The sequence below is a fragment of the Gymnodraco acuticeps genome, unplaced genomic scaffold, assembly GCF_902827175.1.
Source record: "Gymnodraco acuticeps unplaced genomic scaffold, fGymAcu1.1, whole genome shotgun sequence".
NCBI lineage: Eukaryota > Metazoa > Chordata > Actinopteri > Perciformes > Bathydraconidae > Gymnodraco > Gymnodraco acuticeps.
In genome coordinates, this window is record NW_022990660.1 from 128216 (window position 1) to 152091 (window position 23876).

The 23876-nt window shown below is 41.7% G+C and overlaps 1 protein-coding gene across 1 annotated transcript; it reads right to left on the reverse strand.

Annotated features, from left to right (window-relative positions):
- Positions 1-10805: 10805 nt before the first annotated feature.
- On the reverse strand, positions 10806-23141 carry LOC117554941 (cytochrome c oxidase subunit 5A, mitochondrial-like). Its single transcript, XM_034229569.1, has 5 exons — positions 22962-23141; positions 17098-17214; positions 13875-13996; positions 12634-12756; positions 10806-11030 (listed from the first exon to the last, which is right to left on the reverse strand). Exons 3-4 carry the CDS (start codon positions 13992-13994, stop codon positions 12643-12645), a joined length of 234 nt encoding a protein of 77 aa, XP_034085460.1. The 5' UTR covers positions 13995-13996; positions 17098-17214; positions 22962-23141; the 3' UTR covers positions 10806-11030; positions 12634-12642.
- Between the last annotated feature and the right edge of the window lie 735 nt (positions 23142-23876).

A 23876-nucleotide genomic window follows, 5' to 3' on the forward strand; every position in this document is an offset into this window, starting at 1 on the left:
GGGCCGAGAGGAACAAATACTGGATGTATTTCTGCTGCAGAACAACGTCCTTGAGGAGGAGGTAACGTGCTCACCATCAGCCTAAATGCTTGTTTTAAACCACAGCTGTTTCCACAGAGAAGTTGTGGCCCCAGGCTCCCTACTGAATAGAATTGGAGCGATCTTTAAAGGTCACACATAAATGCACACACAGTGAAATGTGTTCTCTCCTTTAACCCATCCTAGTACCAGGAGTCTAGTACTAGGAGCAGTGGGCAGCTATTGTACAGCGCCTGGAGAGCAATGGGTGGGGGGTTGTCCGGTGCCTTGCTCAAGGGCACCACGGCAGGGCAGGAGGTGAACTGGGACCTCTCCAAGTAGCAGCCCACACTCCATATTTTACGCCTGGGACTTGAACCGGCGACCCTAGAGCTCCCAGTCCAAGCCCCTACTGATTGAGCCACTGCTCCTCTTTTCAAACGTTCTTGGTTGTGAGAAGAATCAGATCTATCTGAACTGAATCATTTTTTGTGTATATTTCTTGTGCAGATTTCATAATAAATTCTTAATTATTTACGTGGAGTGCCACACTCTACTGGTTATCAAACTCGAAGTTTATCTTAATACTTTAAAATACGTAAAGATAAACGTTAAGAAGTTGTGGCCCCAAGCTCCATACTGAGAGAGATGAGATGATAACACGATTAGTCTCATCATCTGAGAATCTGAGTTTACTCTGTGAACATAGGCTGATTTACTTCACACACAAAACACATAAAACGGTTCTTTATAAATGAAATAATCATGAACTGCTAAGAATATATAAACTACAGAATAATATAAGTATTATATCAATAATGTGATGATGAATGTATGAATGGCAGGTTACATAATTAACATCGACAGTAAATCAGATGGTTAGCAAATACTGAAAGGCACAGTTGAAACACTCAACAACTGAAAGAATGAAAGGAAGTATTTTGGGAGTCCAACCCTAATCGAGGCCTTAAAGGTCCCCTATTATACTGTTTCTCATCAATATATTATAGGTCTCAGATATAGACAAAACATGTCTCTGAATTGTATCGTGCGCACAAGATACTTCATGACCCTTTAGGGGCTCCGTAAACAACCCTAATAAATATTTTTAAAAACGTGTTGGAGAATTGGAATTTCATCCAAAAATATCTAACCTATAAACTTTAATTAACTCACATATGTCCTCATGATGTTATTCTTAATTGATTGTAATTCTTATATCTCTGTAGAGCAGGTCTGTCAACATGTTGTTTTAAATTGATCAAAATGTCCTGTTTCTGAAGGTTGTTAAACACAGATGTGCTGTGAACATCCCAATCTCCTCCGACTGTGTGCTGGACATTGATCGAAGTTACAGTGTGCACTGTGAACCTGAGGGCTTCTTCATTCAGCCTGAGGTGAGTCACTGATACTCTTCTAAAGAAACACAATGATCATTAACACACATTTATCTGCATGTGGATTCACAATCAGGAAAGATCCAGATAAACATGTAACTTCTGCTTCTGGTTTCCAGAGTAAAACATTTGATTCCAGGTTTGGACCAAACTACTACCCGACATTTCTAGTTTCCCTGACGACGAGCACAGAGAGAGTGGCTTTGAAGGTCAAGGACCAGGGTGGAAAAGTAGTCTGGTATTGTCGCGTGTCACTGGAAGGTAAAGACTCCACCTGAGCTCAGACCCAGAGATAGACTGGATAACTCTAAAGCTCCATCTCATAGCATTCTCCATTAAAGCTCCATGGCAGCGCATCATTACTACATTAAACACACAACCTGTAATGTTCTAAAACCATAATAAAACCTAGTGTGGTGCGGTGGTGAAACAGCATGGCATTATGGGAGTTGTAGTCTTCAGCTTCTCATGCTTAAGTGGATAAGCCGCCATTACAGGAGACCGTGATGAACGTACTGTTACCTTGATTAAAATTACACATCTCTCTGAACCATTTGCGATAATGTTTGTATACAACTCAACAAAATATAAATAATACAGGTGTAGGAGTTTTTATACATTTTAATGAGGAAATGTTACATAATATAACTTTAAGTGAACAGAAATCCACCTCTGGGAATGTCGAGTTACTTTAATTTTTAAGAGATCTGTTTAATGTGATTGTTGGTTAACAAAAGTATTTTCCCTGCTTATCTTCCAGATACAAGGCATGAATTGTCCCAGAGAAATGTCCCAGCAGAGAGCAGAGTCCCAGCAGAGAGCAGAGTCCCAGCAGAGAGCAGAGTCCCAGCAGAGAGCAAAGTCTCAGCAGGGAGCAGAGTCCCAGCAGAGAGCAGCGTCCCAGCAGAGAGCAGAGTCTCAGCAGAGAGCAGAGTCCCAGCAGAGAGCAGAGTCCCAGCAGAGAGCAGAGTCCCAGCAGAGAGCAGAGTCCCAGCAGAGAGCAGAGTCCCAGCAGACCAGCGGCTGTTCTCAGTTCGGACAGAGTTCATTCAAAGAGTGACTCCAACTCTCCTGAACGACCTTCTGGATAAACTCTTTGAGTCTGGAGTGATCAGTGAATCTGAAATGACGTTGGCCAGAACAAAACCCCAAAATGGCGGAGCACGAGAGATGGTGGACGCGGTGCGAAGAAAAGGAGCTGCGGCCAGCAGGGTTCTGATCAATGCTCTCCGTGAGCTGGACCCGTATCTTTACAGAAAGCTCAACTTGAGCTGAGGCTAAACCAGTACTGGAGTGTGTGTGACAGTTGAAGTCTAGTCCTCTTTTTTGTTACCTGTACATTTTTCCACTTGTCCTTGAAGGTAACACAGATTCTGAGCGAAGGCCGCTTTCCTTCTCTCTCTTCTCCTGGACTCCCTCCTGAGAGCAGCTACCCGTATCGGCCTTCCTTTGGTGTTATCCTGAGTTTTTTTTCAAGTACATGTTTACTTTATTACATAAAATACTTTAATTGACCAGCATCCATTGCATCCTTTCACATTTTTGTCAGGCATAGGAGCCGGGTTATGACAAAAATAAGGGCTTGTTCTTATTTTACCAATTGGTACTGACTGCTGGGTAAGATTTGGGATTTTGGGGCATTTGGTACCGAGGCATGCGATTTGGAGTTTTATTTGTTTTGTATTATCAAACTGTAAAAACCTGTACCTGTTTGTGCTGATGAATGTAAATATAATATACTTAGGGAGTGAATTAAACCCAGTGGTGTTCTGTAACTAAGTACATTTACTCAAGTACTGTACTTAAGTACAATTCTGAAGTACTTGTACTTTACTTGAGTATCTCAATATTTTTGCTACTTTGTACTTCTACCCAGTGGCGGCTGGCCCATAGGGGGCCATAGGGCACCGCCCTCCCTAAACCCAAGCCCCCAGGAAGTGCTCCGGACTCTGTGCCCAAAATGTGTTGTGTCCAAACTGCAACTTCCGTATCAGTCCGTGACGTCACCCGGCCCAAAAATACTTTTTCCCATTGACTAACATGCAGAAAGAGACGTCTGTAAATCGGTGGATATTTTTTTTTAACTAAATAAACTACCCAGTATGAACTATTTTATAGCCTTGATTAGAATCATTCGGTCCTTACATTTTTTTAAATAAAATGCAATAAAAGCCGAATCTAGATTTATATTCTCTCTCCATTCATTCTAGTGATCCGAGAGTGGGAGCTCGGGGGCGGGGCTTAAGGGGCACATGCTCTGTGAGCGCACATACGGGTTCTTCTGCTCTGACAGCCAGGCATGATGGGTAATCTGTGACGTTTCGCTCTCTCGAAAGTTGGGCCCTTTTGCCTTCATGCACCAATGAGCAGCTCTCATAGGAAAGAACGAGACCCCGCCTCCCACGCTGTTTCCAGTTCTTATTATACATCCCTGCCTAAACCACACACACAAGGAAATGCTGTTCTATTTTTAAACTTATTTTAAATTGCTTTTCCTATACTATGGCTGCTTCTCAATGTCGAGGAAGGATCCTTCAGAGCCTCCAAATAAATAATTAAAATGAATCTTGTTTTGACTTTGACTCTTTTGTTGATATTTGTGGTTTATGCTACAATGTGCACCAAGATGTGTAACAAAGGTTTGCAGACATCAAGTATGATATATGAATACACATTTTATTATTGATTGGTGATGGTGATTTTATGATTTTCTTATGGCTGCTTATCCTGTTGGACTTTTTCAAGGCTACAAACAGAAGGAGAACGTGTTATGTTAGTTTAGTGGTTCTGTCCTGGAGAGATAATCATTTTACAAAATACAGTTACTCAAGTACATCTTCGCAAATCAGGTATGAGGGGGTCTTCAAACAAATCGCGCTCAATTTAAGGCGGGGCCTCTCATATGGTACACTTGCACACTTGCTAGCCTGTTCCATTCTTCGTTCTCCGAATGCTAGGAAGGATTATTGTCTAGCCTCTGAAGGACCTGACTCGGAAGGACATGTCCTATGTACTTTTTATTCATGTACTTTTTATTAATGTATTTTTTCTTTTAATGTTTCTTTTATCTTTTCTTTTTAATGACTGTTTTTAAATGCCTTTGTCTGAATGTCTTTCATTTTGTAAAGCACCTTGAATTGCCTTGTGTTGAAAGGTGCTATTGTAGAGCCGATGAAAGGGAGTCAGAGGCGGTGTGTTCAGTATGGAACTCCACACTTTATTATCCATTAGTATAAAGACAAGGGACGTACATCTGCTAGACTAACAACAACACCGGTGCACTCACTAACTCGTCCGTGGTGCAACACACACTATATGACTCAGTGAATTATGTCCCGTAACTGTCACCACACAAGCCCCCCCAGAATTCACTCATACACAAAGTCTGTGCGGCGGGGAGGAACGACAAGCCGACCACCCTGACTCCGAAGAACGGGAGCCGACCTCTGCAGGGGCGGCCGCTGGAAGAGATGGGACCGGAACCGCAGGCCCCAATTCTGTGACAGGGGTTGAGGCCGGGGGGCGGCCCCGTCGCGGAGGTCGAGCCAGCACCACCGGCTGGTCCAAGTCCAGGTGAGCAGCCTTCACCCGGTCCACTGAGACGTGCTCGGCCCTGCCACCCACGTCATCCACCAAGTGCTTGTCCCTGTGTTCCAAGACCCGGAAAGGCCCATCGTAAGGTGCTGCAGGGGGCCTCTGTGCGCGTCGTGTCGGATGAACACATGCCCCGCCGAGCGGAGCTCCACAGGAACCCGAGACACCTGAGTTACGTGCCGAGCAGTGGGGATCGGAGCAAAGGCCTCAGCGGGGTCCTGCAGGAAAGACCGCTGGGCCGTCGCCGACCAGAGAGCCGATGCGTTCAGGAGGAAATCCCCTGGAACCCTCAGCGGCTGACCGTAGACCATCTCGGCCGTGGAGCGCTGCAGATCCTCCTTAGGCGCGGTCCTCAGGCCCAGCATCACCCAAGGCAGCTTGTCGACCCAATTAGCCTTGAGGGCCGCCTTCATGGAACGATGGAACCGTTCACAACTGTTGGGAACGACTGGCCGCGGCAGGCCTGTGGAGACGTCACACAGGAGAGTAACGCCCGCGTCGCCGAACACCACGTCCTCCAAGCGCTGCCCCATGCCCTCCTCCTTCAGGGCCTGGACGCCGGGGTCTGTGACCTGGTCCGCCGCCATGTGGGTATAGTCCAGGCCCAACTGGACGGCTCCGATGATGACTCTGGAGAGGCAATCTGCGACCAGGTCCGATTTGCCAGCCACGTGCTTAATGTCTGTGGTGAACTCCGAGATGTAAGACAGCTGCCGCTGCTGACGTGCAGACCAAGGCTCCGCCACTTTTGACATGGCGAACGTGAGCGGCTTGTGGTCGACAACCGCCGCAAATTCACGGCCTTCCAGCAAAAAACTGAAATGTCGCACGGCCAGCCAGAGTCCAAGGAGCTCTCGGCCCGGGCGATGAAACTGTGGTAGAAAGTCACCGTCCCCAGGAACTCACGGAGCACCGGGCTGTGAGCGGGCGAGGAAATGCCGCAACAGCTTCAACCTTCGCCGGCAGGGGTGCTGCACAGCCTTTGGTGACGCGGTGTCCAAGGAAGTCAATCAATCAATCAATCAATCAATCAATCAATCAATCAATCAATGTTTATTTATATAGCCCAATATCACAAATGTTACATTTGTCTCAGTGGACTTCACAGTTTGTAGAGAATATCACTATGACAATACGACACCCTCTGTCCTTAGACCCTCACATCGTACAAGGAAAAACTTCCGGAGAAAACCCACAGTTTAAGGGGAAAATGGGAGAAACCTCAGGGAGAGCAACAGAGGAGGGATCCCTCTCCCAGGACGGACAGACGTGCAATAGATGCCGTGTGTAAATTGAAAAGATAATACATTTGCAACATAGGTTGCAAATGTTTGGAAATGCATGTGTGTATAATAGGAAGATGAATCCACGAGGATATCCATCCAGGACTTATGATCCAGGACCACAGCCACGACTCAAGATCCAGGGCTCGCGATCCAGGACACAGAACCGCAGGATCATCCATGACTCCGGAACCCGGTGTATATAGACACCAAAAATAAAGACATTTGGGGAAGCTGGGTTAATCGGAACATGAGAGTACACAGGTATAGACAGCGAGAAGGAAGAAGTAAGATGTCCCCCGACAAACTAAGCCTATATCAGCAAAACTAGGTTCTGAATCTAATCAGCCCTAACTATATGCTTTATCAAAAAGGAAGGTCCTAAGCGCACTCTTAAAAACAGATAGGGTGTCTGCCGCCCGAACACAAACTGGAAGCTGATTCCACAAATGTGGAGCTTGATAAGAAAAGGCTCTGGCTCCCATTGTATTTTTAGAGACTCTAGGAACAACCAACAACCGTGCATTCTTGGAACGCAATGCCCTAGTAGGACAGTAGGGTATAATGAGTTCTTTAAGGTAAGATGGCGCCTGCCCAATAAGGGCTTTGTAGGCGAGAAGAAGAATTTTAAATTCTATCCTGTGTTCTATAGGGAGCCAGTGTAAGGCAGCCAGAACAGGAGTAATGTGGTCCCTTTTCCTAACTCTGGTTAGTACACGAGCTGCAGCATTTTGAATCAGCTGAAGCGACTTGACTGACTTCTTGGTACACCCTGATAATAAGGAGTTACAATAATCCAGCCTTGAAGTAACAAATGCATGGACTAGTTTCTCTGCATCGTTTTGAGGCAAGATATGCCTGATTTTTGCAATGTTACGTAGATGGAAGTAGGCGGTCCTTGAAATTGATTTTATGTGGGCGTTAAAGGATAAATCCTGATCAAATATAACACCAAGATTCCTTACAGTCTCACTGGAGGCCAAATTAATGCCATCCATAGTTAGTATATCCTTAGATAATTTGTATCGTAGATTCTTCGGGCCAAGTACAATAACTTCAGTTTTGGTCGTGTTTAACATCAAAAAGGTCATCCACGTTTTTAAGTCCTTGAGGAAGTCTTGCATTTTATTTAGATGATTAATTTCATCAGGCTTGATTGATAAATATAATTGACTATCATCCGCATAACAATGAAAATGTACAGAATTATTCCTTATAAAATTGCCTAACAGAAGCATATATAATGTGAACAAAATAGGTCCGAGCACTGAGCCCTGTGGCACTCCATGGCTATCTTTGGTTTGTGTGGAAGATTCATCGTTGACACGTACAAACTGAGAGCGTTCAGATAGATAGGACCTAAACCAGCCTAAAGCAGTTCCCTGTATGCCAACTAAGTGCTCTAGTCTTTGCAATAAGATATCATGGTCGATAGTATCAAATGCAGCACTGAGATCGAGCAAAACAAGAATAGAGACAAGTCCCTTGTCAGAAGCTATTAGAATGTCATTTGTGACTTTAACCAGAGCTGTCTCTGTGCTATGATGTGTTCTAAAGCCTGACTGAAAATCTTCAAATAAATCATCGTATTTTAAGTAATCACACAACTGTTTTGCGACCGCTTTCTCAAGAATTTTTGAGAGGAACGGAAGATTAGAAATAGGTCTATAGTTGGCTAAAACCTCTGGATCGAGGTTGTGCTTTTTAAGAAGCGGTTTTATCACTGCTACTTTGAATGATTGTGGAACATAGCCTGATAATAAAGACATATTCATAATATTTAATAAATAAGTGCTAATTAATGGAAAAACTTCCTTCAACAGCTTAGTTGGAATTGGGTCTAACATACACGTTGATGGTTTAGAAGAGAGAATCATTGAATTTAATTGTTCAAGGTTTATGGTTGAAAAGCATTCTAGTTTACTATCTAGTGTAATATTAGAACTTACGTTTCCGGGAGCCGTTGATAACACTATACTGGTCAAAGGCAAGAGGTCATTAATTTTGTTTTCTAAGAGTAACAATTGTATCGTTAAAAAAGCACATAAAATCATTACTACTGAGTGCTATGGGAATAGAAGGCTCAATCGAGCTGTGGCTCTCTGTCAGCCTGGCTACAGTGCTGAAAAGAAATCTTGCATTATTCTTATTCTCATCTATTAATGAAGAGTAGTAGGCTGCTCTCGCTTTACGCAGTGCTTTCTTATATTCATTGAGAGTAATATGCCAAATTAAACGAGATTCTTCAAGTATAGTGGAACGCCATATCCTTTCAAGTTGTCTCGACTTTTGCTTTATTTTGCGGGTTTCGGCATTATGCCATGGAGCTAATCTATGTTGTTTTATTTTCTTCTTTTTCAAAGGAGCAACAGAGTCTAATTGTATTCGCAGCGCATCTGTAGCACTATCAACAACATGATCAATTTGGGGTGGTGTACATTTTGTATAAGTTTCCTCCCCTACATGGAGACATGCTATCGAGTTAAGTATTGGTGGAATCTCTTCCTTAAATTTGGCTATAGCACTAACAGATAGGTTTCTGCTGCAGGAGCTTTTGACTAATGCTTTGTAGTCTAGGAACAGTACTTCAAAAGTTACTAAGAAATGGTCGGATAAAGCAGGATTATGCGGTTCGACTAATAGTTGCTCAATTTCAATACCATAAGTCAGAACAAGGTCAGAGAGTGTGATTATAGCAGTGGGTTGGTTTATTTACACTCTGACAGAAACCAACAGAATCTAATATAGAGTTAAATGCCACAGTAAGGCTATTTTTATCATCGTCAACATGAATATTAAAGTCACCTACGATAATTACTTTATCTGTTTTAAGAATCAAAGTTGATAAAAACTCAGAGAATTCTGATAAGAATTCTGAATAAGGACCTGGTGCACGGTACACTGTAACAAATAAGATTGGCTGCAAAGTTTTCCAGGTCGGATGCGTAACACTAAAAACGAGGCTTTCAAAGGAGGTATAATTTAATTTTGGTTTAGTATTGATAAGTAAACTTGAGTCAAAGATTGATGCAACTCCACCTCCTCGGCCCGTGCCTCGGGCAATATGAGTATTGATATGGCTGGGTGGAGTGGCCTCATTTATGCTGACATATTCTTCATGTCTCAACCAAGTTTCAGTGAGACAGCATATATCAATATTATAATCTGATATTAAATCATTTACCAATATTGCTTTAGATGCTAGAGATCTTATGTTTAAGGAATACAAATCCCTCTTTGCAATGTTTACCAGCCTCCTTAGGCTTTTCAATCACAATCATTCAACTGGAATAAAAACAATATTTTTTATTGGCGTACTTAATCAAACATAACTTTACTAAACTTCCGCTACAGCAGCAACTGAAAATTAAATCAGATGACAGGCCAATGCCCGCACTCGAGCTGTGCGTACACAGAGGAAAAAGGGAGAGAATCGGACGTTCAATGAGGATAATTATGTCCGCACGGAGTGGCTAACTGGAAGCGCTAAACTTCAGCGTCTATTTTGCTGGCCATGTCTTCTTTTTGACAAGGATTCGGGCTCCCTGAACAATCCTTGGGCAACTTCAGGATTCATCAACCTGTCACGGGCAATTGAGAGGCACGGTAAATCCAAAAATCACATAGATTGTGTGATTGTCTGCATTAAATTAATAAGGAGAGAGTTTCAGCTGGAGAGTGCGTGCGGACCTTTCGGTTAGATAACAGGCGTGTGCAAGTCCTGCATCTGTGTGATATAAATGTGTGTAAAATGATACCGGGCGCTGTAATCACTCATCTGGTTACGTTATTGACCACCCCCCCCCCTCCGCGGCACTGTGAGTGCAGACGTCGATATGTCCCATTATCATTCATATCACATCATAATGTATCATATATCTCCTTATCTGAGTCAGCTGAGCCGTATCTGGCCGTGCAACACTCAGTGTCACATACTGTATGCATAAGAATTATTTTAAGCAACACATTAAGTTGACGAAACACTCGAGTCAAATGTAATTAAAGTCAGATCCACTCGTGTCTTAGTGATATCATAAACCTGTTAATGTACGTATTCAAACACTTTTTCTTTTACCAGCTGTATTCACCTTGCAGGTGCAGCTCTGTGGCTTTGATCCTGGATAAAGTGTTTAAGTCATGGATGTTTAAAGTTTAACTTCTTCATATGTCTAATATTATAGTTGACTTTTCATTCAGGAAGTATGACGCTGCGCTGTCAGTACGCTTCTCCATGTTTGTGATTGGTCGAATGCTCCAGATACCACCCCTTTCATGTGAACGCGCACCTAACTAGATAGGACATGGCTGGCTTGAGCGATCCACTTGATAACCTGCGTCGTAGGACCGTTTAGCGAGAGCGCGTATGTTTTGGATTAGGCCAACCGGCTAACTCAAACATATCCAGGTTAGGTTGAACTGGCTTCGTAGTACAGGCCCCTGGTGACCTGAAGCTCATCAAACCAAAAGGTACAAACTGGTTCATCAACACTTTGACCAAGATAGCTAAACTATGTTTTAATCTTGTATACATGAGTTTATTTGATCAACTTGGAACATATGATGCATGTATATACAAAACTAAAAGCACAACACACGTTCTTAAATTATTGGTTTCGTTATTATTAGGTCCACCATTTTGTACACAACAGGAAAGCATGGGTTTGATCAACAATATATAGACATATTTAAAGTGGGGAATCAGAAGAGCTCATCGTCATCTCGTTATACATCCAAGGACCTGAGGAGAGAGGAGAAGGAGACATGTTCAGATGAGAGGAAGTCAAAAGCAAAATCATTCATGAGCTGCTGCACAATTTAACACATTAACTTCCTAAATTCAGAATCAAGTTTATCACCAGGGACACAGAGGGATTAGCTCTGGGTGTATTGTGGTGCAAACATAAACAACTTCAGACCATAAGTTGTAAAAAGAGGTCAAACATATACATTTAAATTAGGGCTGTCAAACGATAACAATTTTTTAATCAGATTAATCACAGCTTAAAAATTAATTAATCGTGATTAATCACCATTCGAATTATGTCCAAAATATGCCATTTCTTTATGTATATTGTTGTGGGAATGGAAAGATAAATGAAAGAAGGTGGATATATCCATTTAACATACAGTAGGCCATGTATATTTATTATAACATTATTCTGTGTGTCAAAATGAAAGACAGCCCACACACCTATCAATCATCAAACCGTGGGGTCTTATTTCATTACGTGTTGATTTCTATCAACACGTAATGTTGTATCGGTGTATATAGAGGTACTACAGCAAAAGTATTCTCCGTCGGGACTTCCTGCAACAACACCACGCCGTTATCTTGATTCTGATTGGCCAGAAGACATTATCAAAGATGTTCTATTGAGAAGACGATCACTAAGTGACAAAAGTTTTCAAAACCGTTTCTAGTCTTCGGTATTTCCAGACAAGTGGCTACTGAAATCAATCTTACTAACTGCTGTCTGTGCAATTTACTCCGCGCGAGTTGGCAGACTTTATTTTGCTTACTTTAACATCATTTTTCAAGGTGGGGCTAAGCCATTTCTTGGTATGGGTGTAGCCTACCCCAGCCATACCCTGCCGCTGCCACTGGTGGGATGTATGGGGCGGGCCATTCTGCACATGCGTTAAATGCGTTAAACATTTTTAACGCAGTTCATTCAAAAATGTAATTACCGCCGTTAACGCGATAATTTTGACAGCATTAATTTAAATACAAAATAACCTAAAAAAACGAAAAGACTTAGAACACTGAATATATGTCAGACTACAGTGTGCAAAGAAGAGTAATTAGTAAATAGAGCAGGGGTGGCCAAACCTTTTTCACTGAGGGCCACACACAGAAAAATATACAAAGGGCTGGGCCCCTCAGTAGAGGTTCATTGCCTCATAAGTGAAGTTATAAGTTAGCAAAACCAATCAAATGTAGGTAAATGATGCTCGTGAGTGTTGGCAGCTCATCCCTTAAAGCAGAAGCTTCAGATTGATTAAAATAAGGAGGAATAGGAACGGTGTATTTCAAGCTTGTTATGGAAATAAGTATTTTTTCTTATCAACTAAGATTTGTTAGAAAATGTTTCCAGCTTTATTAGAAAAGTGGTTTCATTAACACCTGAATACTACTGTGTAATATATTTGTACATATATATTTAAGAAGTACAATATAAGCCGAGCACACGTTTTATTTGTGGGCCGTATTCCATTCTACTTTTATTATTTGCTGAGGTTTGGAGACCCCTGATGTAGAGACATCTCTGGGATGAAACTGTCCCTGAGACACGTGTGCAGAGATGTGCTAAAAACACATGTTGTAATGAGAGCATCGTCACCTGGAGGGTCTACAACTTGTCCATGCCGAGCTGTTCTGGAGTCGAGACGCCGAGCTCTGACAGCGTGGGCTGCAGCTCCTGGATCAGGTACGGGTAGATCTCTTTGTGGGGGCCGGCTTTGTCCTGAAGGACACAGAGGAAATAACAAATGAAGAGGATTTTGTTACGGAGAACACCGCTTACACTACTTACAGCGATCAGCAATACGTATGGACTGAAGCCCTCCTTTATGATTGGTTTAAAAATCAATTAGCATCTAGTAATCAAATAAACAACAAGTCTTTCCATTCACAACACATGGGAATACCACGGTGATAATATTGTTCTCTACTTCAATCCATTATATTGCACCATAAGATTATTAAACACCTGCACTTTTTAAAGACCATCCATAAACATTCATCTGTTTGCATCTTGCTAATTATTTATCTAATATATCAGATTTACTTGTATATTGACTCTTCTTGCACTATTTCTATTATATTTGTATTTACTTGCACATCTCAAATCATTCTCTCGCACTATTTTATTCATCTTTCACTCAGAAATGTTCCTAACAGAGTGCATTGACCTAGAAGTCTCTCAGTGGGCACCTTGCTTCCCTTGTTATCTCCTTAAGGAAACACAGGACCATCCTTTACGAAAGATACGTTTATGTATAAATATTCCATAGAGTATTATTTATTCAAAGCCGTTATATACAATGATACTAAATGGCTTTCATGCAACCAATTAGCTTCACACATTTATGAAACCCTCAAGAAACAACATGCTATGCACGGACTCAAGTATCTAGATGTGCTTTTAGTCGCTTTGTAGTTTTCCCACAACAGAGGCACATCAAAAACACCCTCCGTCTCATAACGTCTCCCAGTGTCCTGACGAATTCTCCTTCACTACTTCCTTTAATCCCAGATCATTATGTTATTATACCAGAACAGCTTCATCCCACAGGCCATCAGACTGTTCAACACCTGAGCTTTTGAAAGAACATCCATATATATATATATATATATATATATATATATATATATATAAATAAACTTGCCTTGCACTATTTTATCTGTTTCACTGTGTTTCGCTGTTGGAGGAGCCTCAGATTTAATACATATCTAAACTGTAGCTATGTACATATGACAATAAAAGCCTTGAATCTTGAACATTTTCATGGACATTAAGTAAGAGTGGTTAGGAGGAGACATAGGGCCTCATTTCTTCCACAATTCGATAAGTGATCTCACCTGAACGGCCTCCAGGATACGGATGGCGCTGGCCAAGTCGTTCAGTCTCCGGCACGCTCTGAGCGCAGAGTCCACGATCTTAGCCTCGGGCACCAGGTCGTACCCGATCAGGGTGTTCATGCCTTCACATTCATTTAAAAAACAAATGTATTACTTGGAAGAATTAGCAATCATTAACAAGAGTCGTCTGAATTTAAGGTTCATAAAAAATACATTAAGACAATTTCTTGTGGAGAAGATATTCGTCAGCTTTATTGAAGAGACTCAAGGTCCATTTTTAAAAGACATACAGTTCAATATAAATGAAAAAGGCAGTTATACCAATGTTTCCACAGAGGTGACTGGTATCGTACTGAGACGAGGATTTGACAGCAGCATAATGACACATTCATAATATTGCCTCAAACCATTACAAAACATGAAATGGGACAATACATATGATATGCATATCGTATGTGTGTGTCTTTGGTTCTTGAGTGTATTGGACCGTCAACTTAGTTATTTAAATTTTTTGAAGGGATCCTTTTTCAGAGTGTGGTGCGTTCAGGGACCCTCTGTAACTTTAAATATATCTGTGTGTAGTTCAGAGTGTGGTGCGTTCAGGGACCCTCAGTCACTTTGCATACATGTGTGTGTAGTTCTAAGTATGGTGCGTTCAGGGACACTCAGTAACTTTGATTATATGTGTGCGTAGTTCAGAGTGTGGTGCGTTCAGGGACCCTCAGTGACTTTAATTATATCTTTGTGTAGTTCAGAGTGTGGTGCGTTCAAGGACCCTCAGTAACCCAGCTGTGTGTGTGTGTAGTTCAGAGTGTGGTGCGTTCAGGGACCCTCACTCACTGACTATATATGTGTGTAGTTCAGAGTGTGGTACGTTCAGGGACACTCAATCACTTTAATTATATCTGTGTGTAGTTCAGAGTGTGGTGCGTTCAAGGACCCTCAGTAACCCAGCTGTGTGTGTGTGTAGTTCAGAGTGTGGTGCGTTCAGGGACCCTCACTCACTGACTATATATGTGTGTAGTTCAGAGTGTGGTGCGTTCAGGGACCCTCGGTAACTTTGACCATATGTGTGTTGTTCAGAGTGTGGTGCGTTCAGGGACCCTCAGTAACTCTGATTATATCTGTGTGTAGTTCAGAGTGTGGTGCGTTCAGGGAACCTCAGTAACCCAGCTTTGTGTGTGTAGTTCAGAGTGTGGTGCGTTCAGGGACCCTCAGTAACTGATTATATCTGTGTGTAGTTCAGAGTGTGGTGCGTTCAAGGACCCTCAGTAACCCTAATTATATGTGTGTGTAGTTCAGAGTGTGGTGCGTTCAGGGACCCTCAGTAACTTTAATTATATCTGTGTGTAGTTCAGAGTGTGGTGCGTTCAGGGACCCTCAGTAACCCAGCTGTGTGTGTAGTTCAGAGTGTGGTGCGTTCAGGGACACTCAGTCACTTTGATTATATCTGTGTGTAGTTCAGAGTGTGGTGCGTTCAGGGAACCTCAGTAACCCAGCTTTGTGTGTGTGTAGTTCAGAGTGTGGTGCGTTCAGGGACCCTCACTAACTCCAATTATATCTCTGTGTAGTTCAGAGTGTGGTGCGTTCAGGGACCCTCAGTAAACCAGCCGTGCGTGTGTGTAGTTAAGAGTGTGGTAAGTTCAGGGACCCTCAGTCACTTTCCTTATATCTGTGTGTAGTTCAGAGTGTGGTGCGTTCAGGGACCCTCAGTAACTTTGACCATATGTGTGTGTAGTTCAGAGTGTGGTGCGTTCAGGGACACTCAGTAACTGATTAGATATGTGTGTAGTTCAGAGTGTGGTGCGTTCAGGGACCCTCAGTAACCTAGCTGTGTGTGTGTGTAGTTCAGAGTGTGGTGCGTTCAGGGACCCTCAGCAACTGATTATATATGTGTGTAGTTCAGAGTGTGGTGCGTTCAGGGACCCTCAGTAAATGAGACTATATCTGAGTGTAGTTCAGAGTGTGGTGCGTTCAGGAACCTCAGTAAACCAGCTTTGTGTGTGTGTGGAGTTCAGAGTGTGGTGCGTTCAGGGACCCTCAGTAACTTTGCTTATATCTGTGTATAGTTCAGAGTGTGGTGCGTTCAGGGACCCTAAGTAACCCAGCTGTGTGTGTGTGTGTAGTTCAGAATGTGTTAAGTTCAGGGACCATCAGTAACCCAGCTGTGTGTGTGTGTAGTTCAGAGTGTGGTGCATTCAGGGACCCTCAGTGTGGTGCGTTCAGGGACCCTCAGTAACCCAGCTTTGTGTGTGTGTAGTTCAGAGTGTGGTGCGTTCAGGGACCCTCAGTAACCCAGCTGTGTGTGTGTGTAGTTCAGAGTGTGGTGCGTTCAGGGACCCTCAGTAACTTTAATTATATCTGTGTGTAGTTCAGAGTGTGGTGCGTTCAGGGACCCTCAGTAACCCAGCTGTGTGTGTGTGTGTAGTTCAGAGTGTGGTGCGTTCAGGGACCCTCAGTAACCCAGCTGTGTGTGTGTAGTTCAGAGTGTGGTGCGTTCAGGGACCCTCACTAACCCTAATTATATCTGTGTGTAGTTCAGAGTGTGGTGTGTTCAGGGACCCTCAGTGACTTTAATTATATCTGTGTGTAGTTCAGAGTGTGGTGCGTTCAGGGACCCTCAGTCACTTTGATTATATCTGTGTGTAGTTCAGAGTGTGGTGCGTTCAAGGACCCTCAGTAACCCAGCTGTGTGTGTAGTTCAGAGTGTGGTGCGTTCAGGGACCCTCAGTAACTGATTATATCTGTGTGTAGTTCAGAGTGCGGTACGTTCAGGGACCCTCATTAACTTTGACTATTTATGTGTGTAGTTCAGTGTTTTGTTTTGGGTTATTTATTTAATATTAACCATTTATTAAATGTAGCTTGACCTGGTGTTCTCATCTAAATGTCCTGCTGTGTCCTTTATTTGCATCTCTTGCCTGTACTATATTTAGAATAAGCAATAATAAGAAGAGCAACCATGATATTGTACAATTGTATCCAAACAATACATACAGTTTTGTTAAAAGTGGGAATAAAACCCAACTCCTAGAAACATCGGGGCTTATAACAACCAGAACACTTTTCCAGATTTACTGAAAATAGGTCTAACTTTTGACAGAATGTATTCTTTTGTCCACACTTTTCAATGAAACCCAAACTACAACCATAACATGAACCACACTATTAACAACAGAGCGAGGACACATCCTCAGAATATATTTAAAAAGCACAAAGGTACCTTTCCTCAGCTCCCAGGCATCGATGTCAGGTTTGCTGAAGTACGTCACCCAGCCGGCGTCAAACTCCTCGTCCGTCTCCACCCGGCCGTGGGAGTAACATCTGGAGGCCAATGGAGCTGAAAACATGACATCCAGAGGTTCATTTACAATGTTTTTAAATAATACAAGCAACACAAATATTCGACTCATTCGCCTATTGATTTGAACACGATCCGTGTATCCATCATGTCCTCAACAAGAAATTCCCCTCAGATTATTTGTTAAGAACTTTAAAAAGGTACATGCAGCAAAATATAACATTTGATCAGGTTCATAGACACAAGGAGGTAAAAGGTATGATAGTAAATAATGATTTCTCTCCGACAGATAAGACACAAGACGACTGAGTCGATGCAACAATATAAAATATATAAAACCCCATAAAATAAAGTGAGCATATCGGTACAACAATAAATAAACCAATATAAAGGTAGGTGAATAATAAAGACTAAAAGAACATTTAAAGTGGGCGGTTGCTAATAAAAAGATAATCTAAAAAGATGCGTCTTTAGCTGGTGTTTGAAAATGCCTTAAAATAACGAAAAAAGACAATTATATAATAAATAAAGGACATCACGTGTCAAAGGACAAGGGAATAAAGTGTTTAGGGGTTCCTTAAAAGTCTTAAAAACTATAATTCCAATGCGTTTAAAATATAATTTCCACCTTTATGTATTAAATCAGCGAAAGTGTGTCTCCAGTGTCATCGGTGGGATCAAAGTGCATTCACACCAATACAATTATGAGGTACAAGTACTTCAGTATTTACATTTCCTGCTACTCTGTTCTTCTCCTAAAATATAATCCAGAGGCAAATAATGTACTTTCTACTTAGGTTACTTTGTGAATGTATATTATTAATCTAGCAATAGCTCACGACAGGCCGTGGTATATGGTCATTATATCACAGCTAAGGGGCGTTGTTCGGCCCGACGCGACCACTCCTCCATAGTAAGCAAGTACCCGGAGGTCGAAGTTAACCCTAAATATTTCCATCTTAAGCTTTAGTTAGTTCGTTTCGTAACGGACGTAATGTAACAGTTGTAACTTTTTCTCAGACGCGGAGGGATACTGACTAAGAACCAATCAGATTGCTTGATTTGACTTATCCGTTTTATAAATCAAATTCTACATGATAATGTGATGAATCGATCCCTGTCTAATTCTCCTTGATAGCGCACATTTCACAGCAAAAAGAGAGAATTCAATCAACTTATTAATCATCTAAAGGTTCATCTTTTAAACCCTTGTGTAATTCAAGAAAGATAAATAGTTATTTGAATCTAAAGCCTTATATTAATAAGCCAAATATTCAAACCATAATGACCTTAAGGCATGGGTCGGCAACAGGCGGCCCGCGAACCATTGTTGGCCCGCCAGCAATAATATTTGGCCGGTAATTTTGAGAATCAAAATCAAATATTATTTAGATTTTTTTTTTTTTTTTTTTACAACATAGGACCGACAGTCGCACATCAGGGTTTCCGTTAGCCGCCGATCGATTGGCCGCCGGTCATTATCGGCCGCCGGTCATTATCGGCCGATATTCACTCTTAATAGTTTGATCGGTGCTCTCTATAAAGGCCGATCAGGAGAGCTGGATCTGATCGATACAGACATAAACGCGAGTGAAGTATAACCGGACCCGAGAGAGAGATCAGATCAGCTGCTGAGTCTGATGGAGACACGCAGCTCTGCATGATCACCTGAAGCCCCGCCCACTGTTTAGCGAGCTGCATGAGAAACTGACGGGCTGTCAGGAGAGAGAGGGAGGGAGAGGGGAAAAGAGATGATCCGTTTCTCCCGTGTTATTATTCAAAGTTAATGTAAACTTTTTAATAATGTACTTCATCTACTACAAGTAGTTTGTTTGAATGTAATAATTATGTTGTTTGTTGTTTGTGGAATCATTTATAGAAAAATGAATCTGAATATTTTTATCTGTCACGATTATAAACTGAAGCAATATAAAAATGAGCCCCATTAACTGAGTTTTAAACATCAGCATATCCGGTCCTAGTCCAGTAATTACCTGCTTTGACGGAAACGGAACGGAAACGGAAACTCTGCTACACCATTCTTATTATTATTATTGAAACATGACCGGGCGGTAAGTTTCAAATTTGTCCGGTAAAATAAATTCTGTCCCGACATAAATATTACATTCATATTGTCAGCGGAGGGAGGGGAAGCGGCGCTGTGGAAGAGCAGAGTGGCGAGTGAGAGCTGTCATCTTCCATTTACAAGCTTCAAACATGTATTTATCGTGTGATTTTGGAGAAAAAAAATTCATATTCTGAAAGCCAAGACTTTGTTTATTTAAAATCAAACAAAACACCCGATCCCCGAAAAACTATTTTTTTACGCAAATGCACGTTTATTTTGAAATGAGCCGTTGCGACTTCCGACTGATTTCGATAGAGCGGGTCACATATGGCAAATGTGTGGTTGGGGGGAACCAGGCCAATGAAAGTACTTATTTAACTATTAAATACATTGAGTTTGAGTAAAATACTTGGTTACTGATTAATTTAGGTTATAATATATTACATTGCAAAGCAAAACTGCTGTAATTGATTTATTTTTGTCCTTTGGTATTTTTTAAAGGTTTTCAACCTGAAAGAATCCTAATGTGTCCTTGAAATGTTGAAATAAAGAAAAGGAAAAAGGATTCCAATTGTCCCTCAAGCCTCTCAAATGTGGGCAAACACTCAAATAAATGCCAAAAACCCAGAGAACTTGACAATACTTATCAGAATACAAGTATGTTAAATAACACTGCTACCTAGTTAATAACTCTACTTTACTCAGTGGAGACTCGTCCATTGAGGAAAGGGAAGACCATCCTCCCTACAATTTCAGAGAAAAATACACTTTGAAGAGAACAATAAATACACCTCAATTTAAAAGATAAGTCTGTTAAAATACAGATAATAGCCCTGGCTTTGGGACTGAAATGGGGCTAGAGAGGACGAGCCTGGGCGGGTCTAGCCAGAGGCTCTGGATTGGGCGCCTATATCATCAGTGAACCAATCAGCGGATCTGACTGCGCATCAGAGTGTTGATGGGGAGGCTTATCAGCGATATCAGAGTTTTTTCTGAACCGGGGAACAGGGGCGCTGCGCCCTCTTACCAAAATCAATTCCTTGAATTAGGCTTTGATTATGTTCTGGCCCGCCATCTTGCGGCTCAGAAAAAAAATTGGCCCACAGCCAAACTTACTTGCCTACCCCTGCCTTAAGGCAAGGCAAGTTTATTTATATAGCACTTTTCAGGCAATTCAAAGTAGTGATGGCAAAATGAAGCTTTGAATGAAGCGTCGAACCACTTGGACAATTGTGTCGGAAATAGGTTCATTTCTCGAAGCTTCAGTTACAGCGACCTCTCCTGGCGAAGTGCAAGGCTGCAGTGGGTTTAACGTATCATTGCCTTGAAAAATATTCGATGCACACACACACACTAACGGAGCGTCCACACAGCAGCGTGCGTTGACGCTTGGAGGTGGGCGTATCTGAAGCTTGGGGATTTTTTGCGAGCAACACGACCAACAACCAATCACATGAATCTCCCGCCCCCGACATACAAAGCAATAGCAATGTTAAAACGAAGTAAACTGGATATAAAATCCCCAAACAGGCGAAAACCTACCAGTTTCACCCACTGTCTCTGCCTCCTCCCTCCATGCCTCGCTCCTCCGGTTTGTATCCCGGTAGATGAACAGAGACTGATCATACAGCACCGGGTGATTCACTACCGCTATAATCAATTTTCCCTCAATTTGTTTGAATATGAGGAAATGACCTGCGCAGTCTCTCCCAGCATACACGCGGTTTGATTGGCTAGCGATTGTACTGGCAGATTTGAATAAACAGGATTTCATTGGCTGACGCCTCCGTCGAGGCGTCAAAAGTTGAACATTGCTCAACTTTTGACGCCAGCTACGCCAGCAACGCTCCACGTCGCTTCCCAAAATGCAGTTCGGCTAAAAGTGACGTCACCCCATTCAAAGTGAATGGGCAGAAGCGTTGGAAGCTTCAACGCACGCCGCTGTGTGGACGGGCCGTAAGACTGAATATCATGTTCTATTTGCAATTAAAGATTGATAATTGTGTGTATTGGGTTATTGAGAAGAGACTAGAGAGTGCTAGACATGTTTTTGGGTGGAGAGGGCCTTTTATCAGTTATTAAAGTTGAAAAGCAATGATTAAAATACATCCATTCCGGGATTTGAACCAGCTGCGCGGAGGACATCGCCGCATTCGGGCCGCCGGCTCTACCCACTGGGCTATCTATTCCTTAAATTATTGGACTGTTTTTATATTACTGATAATTGTCTTTTTGTTCACAACTTCTCCACATTTCGAAGTGTTTCCCGAGCCAGAACGACCTATCTTACTTCCTGGCTTGCTCTATAATGATACTACAATTCAAATGCAATACCAACAACAACTCAACAGCAACAACGCAAACTACGACAACAACCCACACATTGTGCATTGTTTAGAGCGGTCATAAAGTGTTGAAGCGCTCAAATTTGAAACTGTTTCAACCTGTCAGAATCGAGACGAGGCAGTGCATTGAATCGCGTGAATAGACCGCGAACCAGTCAAGTGATTCATTCAGGAAATGAAGCAGTTGCTGCTTCGGACGTCACATGTCACGTGATTTGAAGCAGTTGCTGCTTCGGACGTCATATGTCACGTGATTTGAAGCAAGCTTCGAAGCACTGCTTCTATGGAATAGGAAGTCCAGGGTTGAAGCTCCGTTCGAAGCTTCAGTGTCAAACTGCCATCACTAATTCAAAGTGCTTTACAAAAAATGAAAGACATTACGAAAATGGCATTTAAAATCAGTCATTAAAAAGAAAAGCTAATAAAATAAATATTAAAGTAAACATTGCTCTAACAAACACTGTATGCATCGTTTAAAATAGCTCTTCTTTTACCAGCTGCCATAACTAATGCTTAAACAAATTAAAATCCAATTTGTTAAAGTAAACAGTACCAGTACCTGTACAAGCTGGGATGATCATTGATACACATTCATGTATATAACTTTAAAATGGGACATAACACACAATAAGTACTTTTGAGGCAATCATTTTTTAATTCAGGACTTTTACTTGTAACATAGTATGTTTTCTATTAAGCTACTTTTACTTAAATTAGATATCTAAGTAGTTCTTCCACTTCTACATAAGTTACTCCATAACGGTCTCTAAAAAAGTGAAAACTCCTCCAGATGTCCCCAGCAGTTCTGTTTATGGAATAAGAAAGTATAACACTGTAGGTGTTTATGGGCCAACTATATAATGTCACTTAATGTCAATCAAACTCAATCTTAGCATTGTAATACGAGAAAGAGAAACACTTCATTTTGTAAACGCGACTAATATAAACAACTGTCAAAATCACATGCTAAGCTAACCAGCTAGCAGCTAGCCTATGGATGAATAAAGAGAGAGAGGCGTTCATTCCTATGAGAGTTGCTCAGTGGCGCATGAAGCCAAAAATAGAGAGACTGTAGGTTCAGAAATTACACAGATGTGAGCCCATGGCGCATGCGCAGTCTGAGTTTATTATAAACCTTAGCCTTTGTGTCGTTGTTCCACATAACTTGCCCGGATTTCATTATTTATTGTGCTTTATTAATTATTATACTTCAGTTTGCTGCTGTAATATAGCTGTTTTTATACCAGTGACATCCTTGGAGTTGTAGTACCGCCATTAGGCCACTACGCCCATTCATAAAAACCGTCTTCAACTAGCCTCCCAGTTTCTATTTACAAGTTAGCGTTAGCCGGGCTATCTTTAGCAGACATTACCGGGAAGACTTGCGGCTCCAGCAGAGTGTCCTTCTCCGGTTCCTCTATGATGTCGTTCATCATCTTGTCGGTAGTTGTCACAATGTATTCCACAAAACAGCCATGGTGGGACTTTGTTGTTCTTCTCCTCGGGAACAGGGATGCACTTCTGTCAGCTAATGCATGAGTGAAAAGGTTCCATACTACTTCCGGGAGAAGTTTTTCAAAAATAAAACATGAGAATAACTGACGTAGCATGGAATTGTAAGGAGGATTATTTCAACCAATCAGAGGTGGAAGAAGTACTCAGATCTTGTACTTGAGTAAAAGTAGAAGTACTCAGATCTTGTAATTGAGTAAAAGTAGAAGTACCAGAGTGTAGGAATACTCTGTTAGAAGTAAAAGTCCTGCATTTGTACTTTTACTCCACTACAAGTATTTAATACCTTTAGTTACTTTACAGATTTGGATGAATGATTTGAAATATAATCAAGTGTTAAATCAGACTTTAGTTCCACCTGGAGTAAATTCACAAGCTACCCTGCAGTATACACAGTCATTTAAACTAGCTGCACCTTTACCAGCTTTGAGAACACTTTAATGATCAATCATTAAACACATCATATATAACTTTATTTTGATGATAATACTTTTCTACTTTTACTTGAGGAACATTTTGAATGCAGGACTTTTACTGTAACAGAGTATTCCTACACTCTGGTACTTCTACTTTTACTCAAGAACAAGATCTGAGTACTTCTACTTTTACTCAAGTACAGTATCATAACTAAAATGGGAAGGAGCATAGCTGTGACGAGAAAATGTACAAAGTATGTAACACCAACCACTTTGAAACAAGTCATTCAGTCTCTGGTTTTGTCACATCTTGAGTACTGTCCGGTCATATGGTCATCAGCAGCAAAAACACATATACAG

Excerpts from the sequence above, each read along its gene's own strand:
- LOC117554941 (XM_034229569.1), bottom strand. The coding sequence starts at position 13,994 with ATGAACACCCTGATCGGGTACGACCTGGTGCCCGAGGCTAAGATCGTG. Across the intron at positions 12,757-13,874 it reads GTATCCTGGAGGCCGTTCAG|GACAAAGCCGGCCCCCACAA; the intron begins GTGAGATCACTT and ends TGTGTCCTTCAG.